Source organism: Mastacembelus armatus, chromosome 18 (assembly GCF_900324485.2).
Source record: "Mastacembelus armatus chromosome 18, fMasArm1.2, whole genome shotgun sequence".
In the NCBI taxonomy this organism is placed as follows: domain Eukaryota; kingdom Metazoa; phylum Chordata; class Actinopteri; order Synbranchiformes; family Mastacembelidae; genus Mastacembelus; species Mastacembelus armatus.
Genome location: NC_046650.1, coordinates 5784292 through 5803005, shown reverse-complemented (window position 1 = coordinate 5803005; position 18714 = coordinate 5784292). Strand labels below are relative to the sequence as shown.

The 18714-nt window shown below is 43.8% G+C and overlaps 1 protein-coding gene across 1 annotated transcript in view; it reads right to left on the bottom strand.

The window, feature by feature from the left end:
• Positions 1 to 1043: 1043 nt before the first annotated feature.
• Positions 1044 to 18714, bottom strand: part of efnb3b (ephrin-B3b) — a 73838-nt gene continuing 56167 nt past the window's right edge. Inside the window, exons 3-5 of the mRNA XM_026298512.1 lie at positions 12922 to 13014; positions 10348 to 10407; positions 1044 to 5513 (exon numbers count right to left, since the gene is read on the bottom strand). Of these exons, the coding sequence (XP_026154297.1) occupies positions 5080 to 5513; positions 10348 to 10407; positions 12922 to 13014 (587 nt within the window). The 3' untranslated portion in view covers positions 1044 to 5079. The remainder of the gene's footprint in view (positions 5514 to 10347; positions 10408 to 12921; positions 13015 to 18714) is intronic.

Below are 18714 nucleotides of genomic sequence, written 5' to 3'. Positions count from 1 at the left end.
TTCAAAACCACGCTCTGGCCTCAGTGGAGCCCTTATGAGCATTTCTATCAAACAGCTGTTGAATAAGCACAACACAGGATTGAAAAAAAAAAGTGACCTCTTTGTCCTTCTGCCCAGGGTCAGGTGGCTGAAGTGCACCTGTCTGTACACCTGTGTTTCGTAAACTTCTGTTGGGAATATGCAAAAAAGATATTTAAAATATTAAAAACTCAAATCAAACAGTCTTTGCAAGTTGCTGGAATGAGTGTTCAACAAACCTCATGGTGTTTGGCCTTTAGTACAGTGACAGGTTGTCAAGGCAGAGTGTGTGCCAGGATCAATGCTGATGTGTGGCTACGCATAAGATTGCACTTGTGCATTTGTGTACAGACGTGTTGGTGCTTGCAGAGCTGGGGCAAGGGACTGTGTGTCCCTGTCTATGTGTGTGTGTGTGTGTGTGTGTGTGGCATGTAATCTACTCTCACACACCACAGATCAAAGGCCAAAGTCAGCTGCCTGGTCATCTCACTCTAGGCCACCCTGGTGGCACACCATGATCTGGATGGGCCTTGGCAAACACACCCACAGACCCACATAAACACCCAGATGAAACAAATTTTGGAAGGGAGCAGTAGATGCTAACAGTTACCATAGAAACATGCCTCAAAGCTAGAAGGAGAAAGGGGAAATAGAGGAGGAAGAGGGAGACAGCGAATGGAATCAGGTCTGTCAATACGTTGCCAGGCAACACTCAACACTAACGAAGCTGGGTTTGATAACTTGTTGATAACACCAGTGGGAGAGCAAGTGTGTGTGTGTGTGTGTGTGTGTGTGTGTGTGTCCGAAACGGCAGTTATTAGCAAAGGCAGTGAAAGAGCCCCTACTGAGAGCAGCCCAATGCACAGATAAGAGGAGAGACCTTCTAATAAAGGCAGGGTTACCAGTGGGCCTCAGGAACTCTCATACATACACATACACACATGCAGAACAAAAGACCCTCACACAATAATGAATCACACAACAGAGCCAAAAGAGTGGTGCTTAAACATTTTTGTTTGTTTTTTATTCAACCTTTTTTTCCAAACCAGGAATGTACTAGTTTTTTCCCCTCTTTAGAGGTGTGTTTGGGAGGGAGGGGCAAGGGGAACGGGGCAGGGACAAGGGGGTTCAGGGCTTGCCGTGATGAGTAGACAAGGGGGTAGGGAGGAGAGAGAAAGAGGAGAGGACCCAAAACAAAAAAAATAAAACCTTCTCACACAGAGGTGTCCCAAATACAAAGTCTCAACACGTCACGTACGAGAGCCACCTCGCTCTGCGGCCTCCACTCGCTGGCTATTGGCACAAAGAAACACTCACACACGTGTACACACACATTCGCACACACACTTTCACCAACAGAGAGGTGAAAGAGCTAGGCGGTAGCTGATTATATTTTTTTTCTCTCTCTCCCCCGATCCATGGAAACAGCACTTTCTTCTTTCTCTTTTTAAAATGACAACCAGTGGCTGCGTCCGCGGTTTCTAGAAGAGCCAACAGGTTGAGTTGGCCAGTCAAACACAAGTGAGAGCCAGAGACACAACTTTGAAATAGCACTGACATGAAAATCAAACAATAATAAAAAAAAAAAATAACTGAGTCCAAGAGATACGTGACATTCTGCTGTGAGGGAGTGGGGAGAGGGAGCAAAGTGGACTAAAAACGGGGCAGTGGCTTCTTCGTTGGAGTCGATGCCATAATGTCCGAGAAGTTTTGTTGCGCCCCCCCCCCCCTTTGCGGCGGCAGCCATCTTAGGATAAACTACTGTCACTTTGCATCAGAGTGCTCCAAAGAGTTGCAGAACAGAGAGCAACAGACATTTCATTTGGCTTGGAGGATTATTTTAGGTACTCTGAGCATGTTTAAATAGACACAGACTTAACAGCATACATTAAAAAAAAAAAAACACGGCAGTTGTACAAAAAGAAGAATTTGAGGTGTTTTCCTCTCATTTCATATTTGAAATCAGTTTTGATACAGTCAAATACAATCCAAACTGATCCATGGTATAAAAACATATCTGAACATCATCATCATCATCATCATCATCATATGTTGAACAAAGTCATTTCGGACGAATGTGACACTGAAGTATGAAAGATATCCTATTATATGATGTTAGATACCGATACATAACACAGCTGAGAAATGTTGAAAGGTCCAGATTAAACACTGGTTTCACACACAAAACATGGCTACATCACTGGAGGCCTTATGTGGGTGTGTGTATGTGTGTATATCTGAAAAAAAATAAAAGCTTAAGCTCTCCACTGCCACCCAGTATACACATAAGCCATAAACATGTTTCAGCAACACAAAACAGCTTTATTAATATGCACATGTGAACATATTGCACCTCTGGACACAGCGTTGTGTTATTGCCCTCCAAGGTTGAGGTGCTGGGCACTAGTGTGTTTGTGTGTATGTGTGAGAGGCATGAGGGTGTGTGAAGGAGAGGAGGAAAACACACTGCACACAATCACTCTTTTCATCCCTCCTATGTCCATTGGGTTAGTCTTAATCACACAAACACAGAGTCATATGAAAGCAATCAGCATTTTTGTCAAGTGTGGGTGAAAGCGTGCGTGTGTATGTGTGTGTCAGTGTGTTTATGGGAGAGCAAGCGAGAGCAAGAGAATGTATGTCCTTCAATGCAATCAGTAGGCATTTGTGACAGTCATTAAAAGGTGTGAAATTCGTGGTAGGTTGGGTGGGTAGGTGTGTGTGTGTCAAACACAGAGAAGCAGAGTGTACCGACTGCCCGGGGGATTTCTCTTGTGTGTGTCCACGGCTAGCAGTATACTGCGTGTGCTTTCATAATAAACGAGAGAGAGAGTGTGTGTGTGTTGTGTGATACAGAGATGCGTTTCAACCAAAATTTTGGCGGAAAAGAAGGAGCAAATCTGAAACGTGCCACCTCACGTTAACGTAAAGTGTGACAGAGTCATGGTAGATGTGTGCGTGTGTGTGTGTGTGTGTGTGTGTGTGATGAGATCTCTCCAATTCAATGGTTAGAGTTCAGCTCCTCCGAAATCCGTTTTGGCTGTCGGTCCATTGCCTCCGTTCAGGAAGCTCAGACCCTCTGTTGAAAGAAAAGGTTTCTCTCCTTCGCCAGCCGCTCATTTCATCTGCTCTCTCCATCCATCCTTCCTTCCTTGGGATCCTTCATCTCTCACTCCTGTCGCTCCCATCCTCCCTTCCCTTCAGCTTCATTTTCTTTAGTGTGCAATTCCTTCACAGCCTTTTCTTTCCTCATCTCCCTCCCTCCCTTCCTCTTTTTTTTTTTTAAAGTTCTGCATTCAGACGCCGCTTTATTCCTCCTCCCCAGACAGCACTCTCTCTCGCCCTGTTCTTTTTCCTTTATTCTTCTTTTTCATTTCAGCCCCCCTCCTTTTCCCACCAACACCCCCCGCCCCTCACTTCTTTTCACTTCTGCGTTTCAAAAAAAGCGTTTGAAAAAAAAAAACTTTCATAGATGGTTCTACCTCAACACTTCCACAAATGAGGTCTAAACTTCAAAACTACAGCATAGTACAAGGAGCTATAAAAATATACACAGAGTTCAGAGACCCTAAAGGGGAGAGGGGGAGGGGGAGAAGAGGAAGGGATGACGGGAGTGAATGAGAGAGGGAAGAGAGGAAGAGAGAAACAACCTCTGTTCGCCAGGAAAATTAAAAAAGGGATTAAATTAATATACAGAGCAAAGGGGAAACGGAAACAAGGTCATTCTAAGTCGTGAAAAACAAAAACAGCAGATAAAAAAAATGTCTAGCAACAGAAGTGTAGTTTAACAGAGTGGGTAAAAATAATAAACAATAGAAAACAAAAAAAAAATCTAGAAATTATTTACTGGATATTCATATATATAATCTATAAGTGTTGATAGCAATAAAAAAATCTCACTTTTTTGATATTCACTCACTATTTTGTGTTTTGGTATTTAAGACAAGTCTAAAGAACGCACGCGTACGCACAGTCAGTCACAAACAAAGCGTACACGTACATACAGACACACACACACACACACACACACACACACACACACACACACACAGATATCCCCACACACACATACTGTATATGCAAACTCATATGCAAACTTGCTGTAGTGAAGCACACTAACTGCACACACACGTCTAATGTGGAGCAGCAGCAGCGCCATAATTATTATCCAAGTCGTATGCACAGTCACACACACACACACACACACACACACACACACACACACACACACACACACACACACACACACACACACACACAGACACACACATTATTAAAATATACAAGATTCTGAGTGTCACCGATTTGTCAGACCTCCTCAGGCCTGGGCCTGGTCATGTGACCAGCACCCTGGCTTGCTGATTGGGTGAGTCCGAGGCCCCTGTTTTCTCAGGAGAAACGAACAAAAACAAACTAGAATTCTATTGGTGAGTTAGTGACAGGGGCTGGTCTCTGGTTGGCTGATCGAGCTCTGAGGGGCGGTGCGGTGGGCTAGGCAGGTATGGCCTCTGAGTCTGAGTTCTCTGGCGCTAAGTGGGATCAGGGCTGTAGTGTTTTGTTTAGTTGTAGTTCTTTTCTTTCTCTTTTTTCTTTTTTTTTTTTAAAACATCACATATCCCGAAGCCAGGTTCATACTCCTAGAAAAACAGTGTGTGCCGCACATACACACCGGCCTTATGGGGATGACTCTACAATTCAGCGCAGGTGGGGCTCACTTAGCTCTGAGTTAATAAGAAAGGGGGCACTCAGAGCCTCTTGCCCATTTCTGAGGGCCTTGTTAAGAAGGGCTATGAACGGTTATGCCCTTAACACACATTAGTGGCCCAGTTGTGTAAAAATGGGGTGGGGTGTTTTATTCTACTGGAAAAAAAAAAAAATTGTGGCTGGGGGTGTGGGCTCAAAGGCTGTGAGTGGGCTCCAAGGGACAATACCGGTAGCACTGAGGGGTTCAGGGTTGGAGCTGGGATGGCAAGCTTTGCTGTGGCTTCATTTGGAGCAGGGAACTGTTGGTAATGGGTGGAGGGAGGTGGGTGTGTTCAGTCGGCCGGAGCAGCAGCTGTCTCATACTTTGTAGTAGATGTTGGCTGGGCTCTGAGGTGGCATCTCCTGGACAATGTAGACGGGGTGTCCGTAGTCCCCGCTCACTTTCTCGTAGTGCGGGCAGTAGGCTGAGTCCGACGTCCGCAAAGGGATGATGATGTCGCTCGGCTCAGAACCATTGTTGTTGGAGCTGGTGATGCCCCCACCGCCTCCCCGCTTGGGGCTGGTGAGCGAGGACAGCGACAGTGGAGGGTGGTGAGTGTCTGAGTGCTTGGCGTGCCGTCGCCGGTAGCACACCACACAAATCACAGCGGTTACCAGCAGGAGGAAGGCAGAACCGCCCGCGGCGCCAGCGATCAGGGCAATATTGGAGGGTTGAAGGGGCCCATTCTCTCCACCGCCCTCACCCCCAAAGCTGTTGGGTCCTCGAGCCTGGGTGGAGTTCCCTGTGCCGCCTGAAACAAATCACAAAATGGTCTTACTCCAATATCCGCAATATCACAGGCTGCTTTTCCTTTTAATTTATACATGCATATTAATCATTTTGAATATACCAAAGCAATAACACAGCTTGCTTTCACAATTTGTGTTTTTGTGAGATTTTAAATAAACATACCAATCTTTATGGCTCTGTACCGCAGTAACATGAGTAATGATGCTGGTATAACTCTGCTAGGGAAGTCTGCAGAGACTCAAACCAGTGGAATGCAGTAAGTATGCAACAAATCTCACAGAAGCTTATATGTGGTCTCTTTATTGACGTGATGAAGTGGACAGCAGTGCATATAAAATGGAGAGTAATGTCCTTAGATTCAGGGTGTGAGAGCACGGTACAGCATATACTCTTGCGGACAGCCTGCCTAAGCCACAGTGTGTATCAAGGTAACACACACTATTTCCCTAACCTTAACAACGGTGTTTACTTTGCATTACACCCAGCCACATGAAGAGAGCTTCCTCACTCTGCTTCCACCACCAGACCACATACTCCGCCTGCCTGCTGGCCTTCCTGTCTCTTGTTTTATCCGTGTGTCTGTCTATCAAACCGCCTGTCAGATTGTTTTTCTGTTTGTCGGCCGATTGCTCCCTCTTTCTGCTGTGATCTTCACAGCCCCAGAGTTCCTGGTTTCCTCTGCAGGAGGCTGGGTCAGAACCCAGCAGGTGGATGATGGTCTGGAAGTGTGCATATATGTGTGCATCTCAGTGCGTTTATGTTTATAGAGTGGGGTGGGGAGGGCTGGGCTCAGGGTCTGGCACTGACTGTGTGAGTGTGTGTGGTGAACTGGTTAAGACCAGTAAATGTGAGTCCCTGCTATAGAGCATTTGGATTGGTCTATCATTATTCTTGGCACACATCCCCTACTTTTCTCCGTGTCTGTCTCTCTCCTGCAACTCCTCTGTTTCCTCACCTTCCGTCGCTCCGTGGTTCTCTCTATCTTTGGGTTATTGTAGCTGTAATGACCTACCCTGCTCTGAGCTCAGTGCCTAGCAACATAAACACACATACAGACACAGGCACACTTAGAAATGGACATACACAACCATGCAAGGAAACACACACCTCATCCCCCTACTGCTGAGCCCCCCCCGTCGCGCTGGACTGACTGGGAGCAGAGCACTAATGCCGGACGCTGATTACACTCCCTTCTCCTCTCGCTTTCTTCCTCCCTCCATTAACCCAACATCCCTCATTCTCAATCTCCATTATAACCATCGCCTTTCACCGGTGCTCTTTATTATATTCTCTACCTTCACCTCTCCTCTTCTCACTGCCTCCCGTGTTCCTTTTTTTTTTAAATCAAAAGTTCAGACTTTGACACTTTCTTTTTCCCCTTGCTTCCCTCGTTTTTATTTCATTATTGAGTTTCATCTTGGAGAGAGATGACCAGCAGGTCAGAAATGAAAGAACAGGTCAAGGTGATAACATGGTCATATGCTTGTTGTAAGTCCAGCTGTCTTTCCCCTTCTCGTTCTTGAGTATGGTTCACATTTGAGGAGGAATCAGTTGGCCTTCAAACTGTTTTGTACAGCCAGAGACAGTTTCTGCCAAACTGCTGCACAACTTTTAATGTGAGTTTCTGAAATTGGGATCAGAGTGTGAATCAGTGCATGTTCCAATCAACAACCTTCATGTGAATATATTGAAGACGATGTGAGAAGGTTACATAATTAGCACCAGTAACTCTGATGCATCATGGCGTTTCACCACTTCCCACATGCTTCCCCACTGCTTTTTTTCTAGGACTTAATGTGTGTCTTCCTATTTATGTGTACCGGCGGTGTTTTATTAACCACTGTGGTCACATAACAGGGGTTACATGTGCACCATGGGCCCCTGTCTGGACTTGGATCAGGAACATTGCAATTGTGTTAACTCCTTACACCCTTGCACTTTCTAGTCGTTTGGGGGTTTCTTGTAGAATTACAACCCAACCTGAATACTTTGTCTGCATTCAGGAGCAAAGTGTTAGAAAAGTGGTCAGTGTTTTATTTAATACGTCGGACTAAATAAGGGCTCTGAATACAACTGTACTTGTTACTCAGCCTCCGAGTGGCTGAAGAATGTTTTTCTTTCTTGCTTGTGATTAGTTGTTAGAAAAATCTGTTTCCCCCTTCTTGATATGCCAACTTTTTCACCTCAGCCGCATATAAAGCCTTTTTCTTTCTAAATTTCTGGCAGCTGCTCTCAGGAAAAGATGAATGGCATCATAACAACAGAAAAAAGTAATTGAAATTCAGATCATACCATTGTCTTACTAGGGACCAGGGTAATACAAAGCTGAATATGTATCTGTATTTATGTATTTCACACGGCTAACAGTATTCAGGTTTATGTTGTGGGTGTGTTGGACTGGTTGGATATTCATCTTAAGTTTTAAATACCATTTATTGTTCTGCATTTGTGCATCTGTGTTCAATTGTTACTGCAATTCAAATTATAGTGTTATTCCTATCAAGTCACACACAGTGCCAGGCTTCAATATCAAATCATGAGGTAAATATAACACCTGTGTAACAGTGGTCACCCTCTGGTGAAAACTGATAAGAAGATCAGGAATAAGTCTTACAAAATGTTGGAATATTAAATCCATGGCTGGGCAATATATCGATTTGATTCATTTAATTTTTTGTTATTGAACAATGTAAAAAAAATGCTAAAAATGAAAAATTGAGATTAGTGCTGTCACTCAACACACTATGTAAAGTTGGTAAAAAACGTATTCTAGATTCTTCAGTAATTGGCCACCAGTTTAAAATTCTTATTTTTAAGAAATAATGCATGTGTGGCTTTTTTGGTTTTTGCTGCACAGATGCTCCTCGTGTTAGACCAAAGAGGAGGTTCTTGGATGTAGTGAAGGAGGACATGAGGATAGTTGGTGTGGGTGAGGAGGATACAGAGGATAGGGTTGAATGGAGGCAGATGATTTGCTGTGGCGACCCCTGAAGGGAGCAGCCCAAAGGAAAAGAAGAAGATACTCCTTGTGTTACTCTATAAAATGTTTACAATATGTAAGTGGAAAACAGCTTCTTAGTGTTGTTTTTTTTTTGTTGATATTGCACATATGGTTATTTTTGAATCATGTTTTTGTCTTGAAAATAATTAAAAGCATAAAACATCCACAACAATGAAAAATTTGAGATACAATTTTTGGTTCTCCCTGTGCTTGTGTGGGTTTTCTCCAGGTACTCTGGTTTCCTCCCACAGTCCAAAAACATGTATGTCAGGTTGATTGGTGACTCTAAATTGCCCATAGGAGTGAGTGTGAGTGTGTGAGGTTGTTGGTCTCTATGTGGCCCTGTGATGGACTGGTGACCTGTCCAGGGTGTACCCCTGCCTTTCACCCAAAGAGAGCTGGGACAGGCTCCAGCAGATCCCTGTGATCTCTGTGTTACTGTAATTTACATTGTACAGACAACAATTAACTGCATTACACTGACACAGAAAACCAAATCTAAATCTACTGATTATGAGACCAGATCTGCAGTTTCAAGCTACATCTTGTTTTTTTAATTTATTTTTCATTTATCTTCAGCAGATATGGGAGATCACATGATGATGTGTTTTGATTTGACTGTGTTACGCCTCTGCGATGAAGGGGTGTAATTTGCAGCAAATTGTGTCAATTGCTGTGATAAATTAAAAAGAAAACAAAACAAAAAAAAAGAAGCAGAGCCTACCTGTTCAAGCAGCATTTTGTGTTAATAGCCCATTAATGCATTGGCATTTGTTTAAGGGATCAGATGAGACAAACAAACAAACAACAAGGATAAAACCAAATAAGCGGTAACACATGAGGATTAGAAATTCTGGTATAGTTGCTGTGTCAGGAGTCAAAACAATTATTTTTAGATATGCTGTTAAGTGTCTGCTAATATGTCCTTGTCTAAGAGTCCAAAATGTGCAAAATCCCTCATTGTGGGAGGGATGTAAATCAGTCTGACTGGTGTTACCTGCTCATTCTAGTAAAACAATGCTTTTTATTGCTTACTTCACACGTACAGTTCTCACCTATGCGAGGTATAGACAAGTGATTGGAAAATGTGTGAATGCCTCAATTCACACATTTGTTATAGTATACAAATTGACTACTGAAAACGGCTACGTGTCCTTTCTCCTCCACAGTAAGACCGAAAGATAAGGCATGAATCTAGCCTCTCTCCATTTCCATCTCCTATTCCCCTCTCCTCTTTGCTTTTCAATTATTCCTTTCTTTCTCCTCCATATGTGCCTCCTACTTCTACCCAGTCTGTTCCATCAGTCCCCTATGTCTCTTTTCTCTCCCCTCATCTTTCTGTAATTCTTCTCTTTCGCTTTCTGTCTTTCTCTCTCTCGACAGAAGTATAGAATCCAGGCCGTCCAAACTAATGACAATAATAACTCTGAAATGTCGCCGCCGGTCTAGCCCTCTCTCCTACTGCCCTCTCTTCCTTTCTCCTCCTGCCTCTTTTCTTCCTCCCTCCCTTTTTCTTGTCCTTCTCCCAAGGTAGCTATTAGCCATCCACTCCCCGCCTGCAGCACTTAGCTCGAAGGACTGGGCACATACTGTAGATGAGGAGGAGAGGGATAGAGAGCAGGAGAGAGAGAATAAGAGAGAGAGAGAGACAGTAAAAGATATGGAATTAAATAGAGAGATCCACAGATGTCACCACTGCACATTCTCCATCTGTCGCCTCCTCCCTCCCCTCTCCCTGCTGCTTTTCTTTTTATCCACCAGTCTCTGTTTATTCCCTTCATCCATTTTGTGGATGAATCCGCTGTGGATTATCTCCATTTGGTCTCCTGCTTACCTGGGCTTCTGCTGGTGGTACGTCCCGCTGGCTCCTTCTTCGGAGGCAGTCCATATGGGCCTAAGGAGGAAAAATAAGGGCGGAATATGAGGAAAATACTGAGACTGCCTTGTTCTTCTACAACCCCCAGGGCTCCGGGAGAGCACAGGAGAGCACATATTGATTGGGCTTTGATGTGCCATGTAAGAGCACTTTTCAATTTGTTTGAATGGGAAACTAAAGAGGGGCGGTTTGCTGTTTTGGCCGGGGCGAATTTACACAAGGCCATAACGGCTTGTAATCTGTAGTTGCTAAATCAGGCCATCTGTCTAGCAAGCCCTCGGTAATGGCGATGGCATTAAAGTGCGTTTATGTGACACATGCAAACGCACACATGCACATACACACACAGATCCAGCAGCTATTGTATTACCACTCGTCACCGCTGACAGGAGTGGTATAGAAAATACTAATTTCCTTCACTTCTGAGACATCTGGCCAGCAGCAGGCTGCAAGAATAGTTTTTTGTTGGGATATGACTATTCAACTTGAAATTTATGCAACATCTAACAAGAACGTCCACTACTGATGATAGTAGGGGAGAACAAAATAAATATAACTATGGGGGTGTTTATGGATGAAACTGTATAGTAATCCCACTAAAACACACACATATGCACAAACTACTGAGCGTGTGTACTTATAGCCTATACATACTGACATTTAGAGAAGTGTAAGGCTATTGGCTGGTGTTTCCCTCATGAGAGCCCATCAAATAGAAGTTAGGGCTGGTGCTGTCTGGATCAATAGGAATTGCTGTGTGGTCAGCAGGCGCTAGTGCAGGAACGTTCAGATTGTATGTATGTCTGTGTGCGTGTGTGAGAGAGAGACAGAGACGAAGAGCAAGCAAGATAGATAAAGAATAAAACAGAAGGCGACAGCTCAATGTATGTGTGTGGAGCAAGGGTGCAAGTGTGTTCGCAAGTGTGTGTGTTCCTCAGAGCGGAGCAGAGCGCCATATCTCATCAGAGATCACCATGAGGTGGCACGCCGCTTATTTAGACAACAAACAACACAGACGTGACCTTTCAGCCATACTGCAGATAAGACAGAAAGACAGAGGAAAAGAGAGGAAATAACAGAGAGGGAGAGCTGTAAGGAGAGATGGCCAGCATGAAATGTAAAAGGGAGGTGATGAGGACAGGGAAAAAGGGAATTTGAAAAGGAAGCGAGCAATGCTGCGTTAATGAAAAGGCAGAGGGAAAGGAGAAGATGTGAAGGAAGGACAGAGGAGAAAAGGTCAGAAGATGAAACAAGAGACAAAGAGAGGGGAAAGAAAGATGACACCAAATCTTACAAATTCAGTTGTCTGAAAATGTCAGAGTTTGTATGATTGTGTGTGTCTGAGAAATGTAGCATTTCTACTGACCATGTGGTGAAAGAGCCAAGGGAAAGAAAGTGTGTGAGTGTGTGTGTGTGTATGTATTTCTATTGAACTGAGCTGACTATGCTGATGTTATGGGCTGATAGAGCCACAACAGCACCACTTGGCTCTTTGCTGAAGAGCACCTACAGCACACAAGGTCTGATAACACAGCACAGGCTAAAGCAATAGAAATAAAAAAAAAGTATGTGTGTGTTCATAAGTGTGTGTGTGAAACAGAGAGGGGAGTCATGTGAAGGGCAGGTGCCTATTATGTGTAGGAATGCACAGGTCAGTGAAAAAGTTTAAATGGACATTTTATCTGCAGGTTTTTTTTAAAAAAAAAAATGTGTGAGGGTCATTACCTGTGAATATTTTCCAAACTAATTAGAAGCATGCACAGCTATGAGTCATTAAAACTCACTGACTGTGTGCTTCAACACTGAAAGGACTCATTTTGTTATCGTGCTGTAGCTGGCAGGTGTGCTGCGTGCTGCTGAGTGAAATGCGTGTGTTCTGGTGCGTACGTGTGAGTCCGTGTGCCTGCACGTCTGTGTCCACGTTAGGCGCTAATGTCCCTGTGATGTATATACTGCGCAGGGATGTGTGAAAGTTTCAGTATGTGCGCTTGAGTGTGTGTGTGTGTGTGTGTGTGTGTGTGTGTGTGTGTGTGTCCAGCATGAGTCAGTAGTGGTTAAAAGGCAGAGTGAGAAGGGAGTCAACAGGCCTCATTAGAGCCGACTGATCCTACACTTCGCCGCTGTTCACCACTTAACAAGCCCTAATGTACTCAGCAAGAACGCGCACACAGGCACGACGTATGTGTGTACACGTTTAGTATGTGTGCGTAACAAAGGGACATAAGAGGAAGGGTTTAAAAGAGGAAGAAGCTGCACGTTGCAGCAATGAATGTGAGCCTCTCTGTACTGTACAGATGGAAGATGATGTGGGATCCGGTAGATTGGTGCCAATGAGTGTTAGTCATAGTGTGTGTTAAGTGAGCGACTGGGTGATGCCTGAATAACAATGTGTGCGTGTTGTAAGTGAGAAAGAGAAGAAGAGCCCGTGTGTGGTGGGCTCCAGCAGATGTACATATGGGAGCGCTCACATGTAGGAGGCTATGTGGGAGAAAACAGAGCGAGGGAAAAAAAAAAAAAGGTGAGAGGACTTACTCTGTCCCACTTTCAGGACCACCTTCATGCCTTGTGTGGCGCACACCCCGCCTCTCATGCTATCCAGGCCTTGGCGGGTTCCATCTGATGTAGCTGGAGGGATGGAAACACAAAATCGCATAATTAGCCAAGTAGCACTTTGGTATACACACACAAACATACACAGAGTGGAAGCCCATCTGTTAAAGCCACACAAATTTGTGTTCTCTCGATCTATAGCCGACGCCAACAATAGCTTCTATTCATATGGTCAGCCGTTCTAGAGAGTCAGCAACTGACATTTGCGATTTAAAACTCCACCAGAAGCTCTGAAATGTCAAACTACGAGGCGGCAGAACTTTAATAAGTCCTCATTTAGCAGTCTGCTTGAATTCATTAATACCCCCACCATGCTGCATGGACTCAACCGCATTCAGTCAACTGCAGTTGCTGCTCAGGCTGGAGAAGTAGCAGGAGAGGGGGAGGTGATCTATTTGATGGAAAAAGCAGATGGTAATCCAATGAAGGGCTCATATGAAATAAAATGGAGCCCCTGAGACAAAAAACACAGTGGGGAGAGGAACAGGACCTGACTGGTTAGAATGCACTCTGTGTTGAATGAGTTAAGCCCCACGTTGGTAATATCACATCACTAGCTCCGCCTCTGTTATAATTAAATGAATTAAAGAGAAGTTTAAAATTGGAAAGTGGGCATTAGAGATGCTGGGAAAAAGACAATGAGGGATTTGATGGGAATTTTTAAGCTTTTCTTTCACTGGAAAAACGCCACCATTCAATAAAAAAACAGCAGTTACACTGTCACATTGCTGCATCCTAACCTGTTGAGGAATCAAACAAGTTTCTTTCTAGTGAAGCTATAATGAAGCCAGGGGAGGTCAGGCAGTGCTGGCAAAGAACATAGGAATAGAAGTGTGGGTGTGTGTGTGTGTGTGTGTGTGTGTGTTTGTGCGTGAATCCCTGCGACACTGTAACACTTCTTACATAAAGCATGTCAGTGATGGCATTAATTATCACTGGTTTGCACTGAGAGAACCAAAAGGGACAGGAGGGAGGGAGAGATGGTGGCATGGTAAAAATAGAGGGATGGAAATATGAAGCTGCAGAGAAAGTGTGAGAGGAAGGAAAGAAAGAGGGTAAGGTAGAGAGAGGCCATCAAAGTGAGAATGGCACCTCTGCAGCAGTTGCAGTCTCAATCATTCATGCACACATGCTAAAAGTCTCCTGCTATGACTCCTCTCCACACAGCCTTTAAATAACAAAAAGTTCTATCTTTGTCTTCAAAGTTCGACCCAATGAAGAGACTGATGTGCATCCACAGCAAACACATTCTCCTCCTTCCACCAACCCCTAGCACACACCGGCCGTCTATTCTTATTTTCCCCATTATAGCCCCTGGGCCTAACCCTCACCTCTTCTCCTTAAAAAAAAATATAAGAAATCATTTTCCCCTGCCACTTCCCTTCAGGCTATAGATTAGCCTGTCTGAAGCAAAGCGGTGAGGGACGGATGGCGGATGGCTCAGGAGAGAGAGGGAGAGAGCGAGAGAGAAAAGGAGGTGTGAAAAAGAGGCAGCTTTACTTCTAACACCTCCCTCTCTCTCTCTCTCCCTCCATCCCTGCAGGACGCAGTGTGAAAGCAGGAGGAGGAGAGAAGCAGGCGGAGGTCAAGGCGAGCAGCAGTATGGTGGGAAAGCCAGGAGACAGGGATGGATGGAGGGATATATAAAGAAGGTTTATATACAGTGCTGTGAAAAACTTTGTACATTCCTCCTGTTTTTCTACTATTTGTTGTGCTACAAAATCATTTAGAAACCTGAATATTTTTTCTATCTAGGAGACCTGTGTAGTATTTTCTGCAACACTAATGTAGGAGGAAAATCTAATTTATTTTAATGAAGCTGAAATAAATGCAAAGTAGCAGTGTGCCAAATTGAGTACATTTTTTTGTTTCATTAGGGCTAAACTGTGGATATACTTTTGAATAAAAGTGGCTCACATGTCATGTTTAAGTTGTAGCAACATGTTTTGAACTGGATCCTTAAAGGACATGCACATTTTGTCACATGACTTAACCAAGTCGGGAAAACTTAGAAACATAACTATCCACTGAAACGGAATACTTTCCTATTTTATATAAATATGACATAAATGGCCAGAATTAGTCAATTAAATATTCATATTCTGTTCTAAATACTCTTGTACCGAATTGTGTATTAACATTAATTCAATGGAACTACACTAGATAACCTCTATTCTTTAACATCATTAATTATGTGTTCTTTTCCTGAGGCATTATGCACTAGAATACAAAATTATGAATATGAATAATCATAAACTTAGTATCTTGAATTGTCTTAAATGGTCTTTAAAAGTGAAAATATTCAGGATAGCCTTTTGACATTGTTCACATATTTGATTTATTTGGAAACATTGCTCCCTACCTACTTAAAAATACTTGCCCTTGTAATAAGGAACCTTAAGAGAAATCTTAAGTAGGTGAGAGACGACATGAGTTTCCCCTCTACTACATCCCATGACAGGGGGTATGGAATGCAATAAAGATGGGCCACAGGGCAAAAACATGATTAAAGGGATAGATCGAGGATGGCGTAAATACCTTTAACTTGTCTGAGAAAGAGGAAGGGTGGAGGGCTTTGATTTCTGAGAGTAATAACTGCTGATACACGCAGGAGGATGAGACGGTGACAGGAGATGAGGGAGGTGAGGAAGACGAGGGCGAGGAAAGGAGGAGGAGGTCGTGCTGGGAAGTAAGGCAGGGAGACTGATTGCCTATGACAAGCTGTTGGTGATATGATGGGGACGGGAGACTATGTGAGACGATAGAGACGCCCTAGAGCCCAGTGTACAGAGGTATTTGGGCGGTTAGAAAGAGGGAGGGGAAAGTGGCCGAACAAAGAAAAAGTAGAGAAGTTAAAAACAGAAAGCAAGGAAAGAGTTTAAATGACATCATAGACAGCAGAGGGGTAAAAGACTCTAATGTCCCCATTATGGAAAAGTGGAGCAGTAATGGTAACCAAGAAGAGGGAGGCACAGAGGAGAGACACATGGTGAGAGTCGGCGAGGCAAAATGAGCCAAGAGAGCCTCCACAAATGTGATTTTGCAAATGCAAGCTCTTTTTCTAAACAACATAATCAACAGGTCACAAATATCACAAAGGCAATTTTTGTTAAAACAGTGAACTGTATCACGACAAATCCTCTTCAATCCATTAGATGTGGCACAGGTGCCACTATTTCTGTAAATCTCAATTTCACAGGAACAAAGTGAACAAAGGGATCAGAGCCGCTTTGTCCTTGGATCGAAAACATTCTCCCTCCCAATCTTTGTTGCCAAACAGAGAAAATGCTGGAAAATCCCGTGCATTTGAGAGAGAGAGAGGATATCACCAAATCAAGGCAGAAATAATCACAGAACATTTCTGAAATCCTGATGAGAGCGCAAAAGATGTGGAGATGTAGAAAAACTGCGTGCCTGAAATCCTTCCCACCTCACTTAGGGAGGACAGGGAGACAAAAAAGAAGGTGGGGGGGAGTGTGTAGAACAATTTGGGATGAGATAAGAAGAGAAAGGAGGAAGGATAGTGAGAGGGAAGGAGGGAGGACGGGGAGGGAAAAGAGGGATGAGTAATTGAGACAATGATCAGCAGTGATGGAGGGGGTATGAAGCAGGAGGACAGAGGAGAGGAAGGGCGTCGCTCCGCCACCGTCGTTGGACAGGAAGACAGGAGTGAGAGGCGGAGGAAGTGGAAAAACATAATTAATGAAATAATACCGCAGTCAACCTCAATCAGACCACACAGCGATGGACCTCTGCACACAAGGAGGCAGGCAGCCCTGCAGGCAGCCTGGCAGGCCGGGGGAGGAGTGTGAATCTGATGCACAGAAAAAGATCACAGAGTGGCTGAGAGTCTCTGCGGCTCTGTTGTTATTACCAAGGTCAGTGCTGGGCCATGCCTCTTCTCTGCCTCCATAATCGGTGCTGAAGCTGACCCACCATTATGTAAAAGTGAGCGGCATCATATCATACACTGTTTATTCATTCAGTAGCCTGAACTCTGCGTTGGACTTGCATTCAGATCCACATCCACTGTCACTCGCTGCAAATGCAAAGCTATTTCATTTGCATTAAGACGCGGCCCGGACCCCGATGTTTGGCCTCCCACTCTATTCGACCCCCTCCTGCGGTGTGCTGTGAAGCCCTGGTTATATATTCTGCACATGCTGAGTGACAGCCAACCTCCTGCAGCAAAACACTTGCTCCTATATGAGTGATGTGAATTTGTGTACATGCTGATTTTGTTATTTTTATCACGTCCTTCTGTCTAGTCGAGGGATATGACTCACATTTCACTCTGCTCAAAAGTCACAAGAAGTGCTGTTTTATTGCCTGATTTCACATATTTCCGGTTCAAACGGGATTATGCAGTGGGACATCTTGTATACATAAAAAATAACACGTTATCATAACCTGTTATTTGGGCTTTCCAATGTAATCACAGACAAATGAAGAATTTTAAACATGGCCAATATGGTATTATTAATAAAGCCAATTAAAATTACATTTAGTTTACCTAGAGAGTTTCATCATTACCTCAAAAAAGTTTGCCCCTTCGTTCAACTGGTGTTAAATTTGAGGAATTATTAGAATTGTGACTATAAATAAAATAAAGAGGGATTTCTGTTTTTAGTATTTTTTTTCAGCCCTGGGTGGTGCATGCACGCTGACTCTCAGTCTCCACAGGACAGAAGCATGTGTGTAGCCTAGAAGGCAAAAGCTGGGACATGAAAATCTGAAAATCAGTCAGTGCTGCATGAAAACCATAAATGCTCAGAGCTTTAAGCAGCTTTACCTGTGCCAAATCAAATTTCAGATGGTATATATATACAATGCTATAAAACAAACGTGTCTTTATATATTTTATTTGAAGATGGCAGGAAACATAAAGCACAGGGAAAGGGGAGCTCAGCAGAGGGCTAGAGCTCAATTTTTCCCCAGGGCCCACAAGCAGATTAATGTCACTCATGTCAGTTACAGAGGAGCCGTCTATGTACTGCTGCTGTGCATAAATAGTGCATGTGTGGCTGCGCTTCTGCAACAGTTCGACCTGCATGTAGCGACTGCACCACACACACACACACACACACACACACACACACGCTTTGAGTGTGAAGAGGAAACATCTTTTCCAATGACAGCTAGATTAAAGGGAGCAAAAATGGGAATGTGGCATGCAGCAAAAGAGCAGATTAAACAACAAACAGAATGAATAAACAAGCAAAGGCTGACAAAATATATCTCTAAAAAAAAAAGGCCAGGTAGAAACAATGCTCCTTCATGTTGTGCTGTCTCACGTTCCACAAGCTCAGCGCAAGCCTCTCCGCTACAGCCCCTGGTGTGTGATGGCGTGTTAGTCGCATCATGAGTGTGTCAGGTTAACAAACGCAATAATCACAAATGCAAATGTAATGTGAAAGACACAAATGTAAGTGGGTGTTTTGTTTTGCTCCAGGCACAGTGGTGCAGACTAAGGCAGCAGTGATTTGCAGCAGTGTGTGTGTGTGTGTGTGTGTGTGTGAGAAATGCTCCCATCTGTCAAAATCTACCTAAAACCAATGTGTTCACAGCACCAACCCTCCTCTTAGTTCCACATGTGTAGATTTAAGGCTATACTCTCCAGAAACAACCATGAAACTAAGTTTGTCACTTGGGTGGATGAGTGTGTGTGTGTGTGTGTGTGTGTGTGTGTGTGTGCATGTTTAAGAAAAGATAACA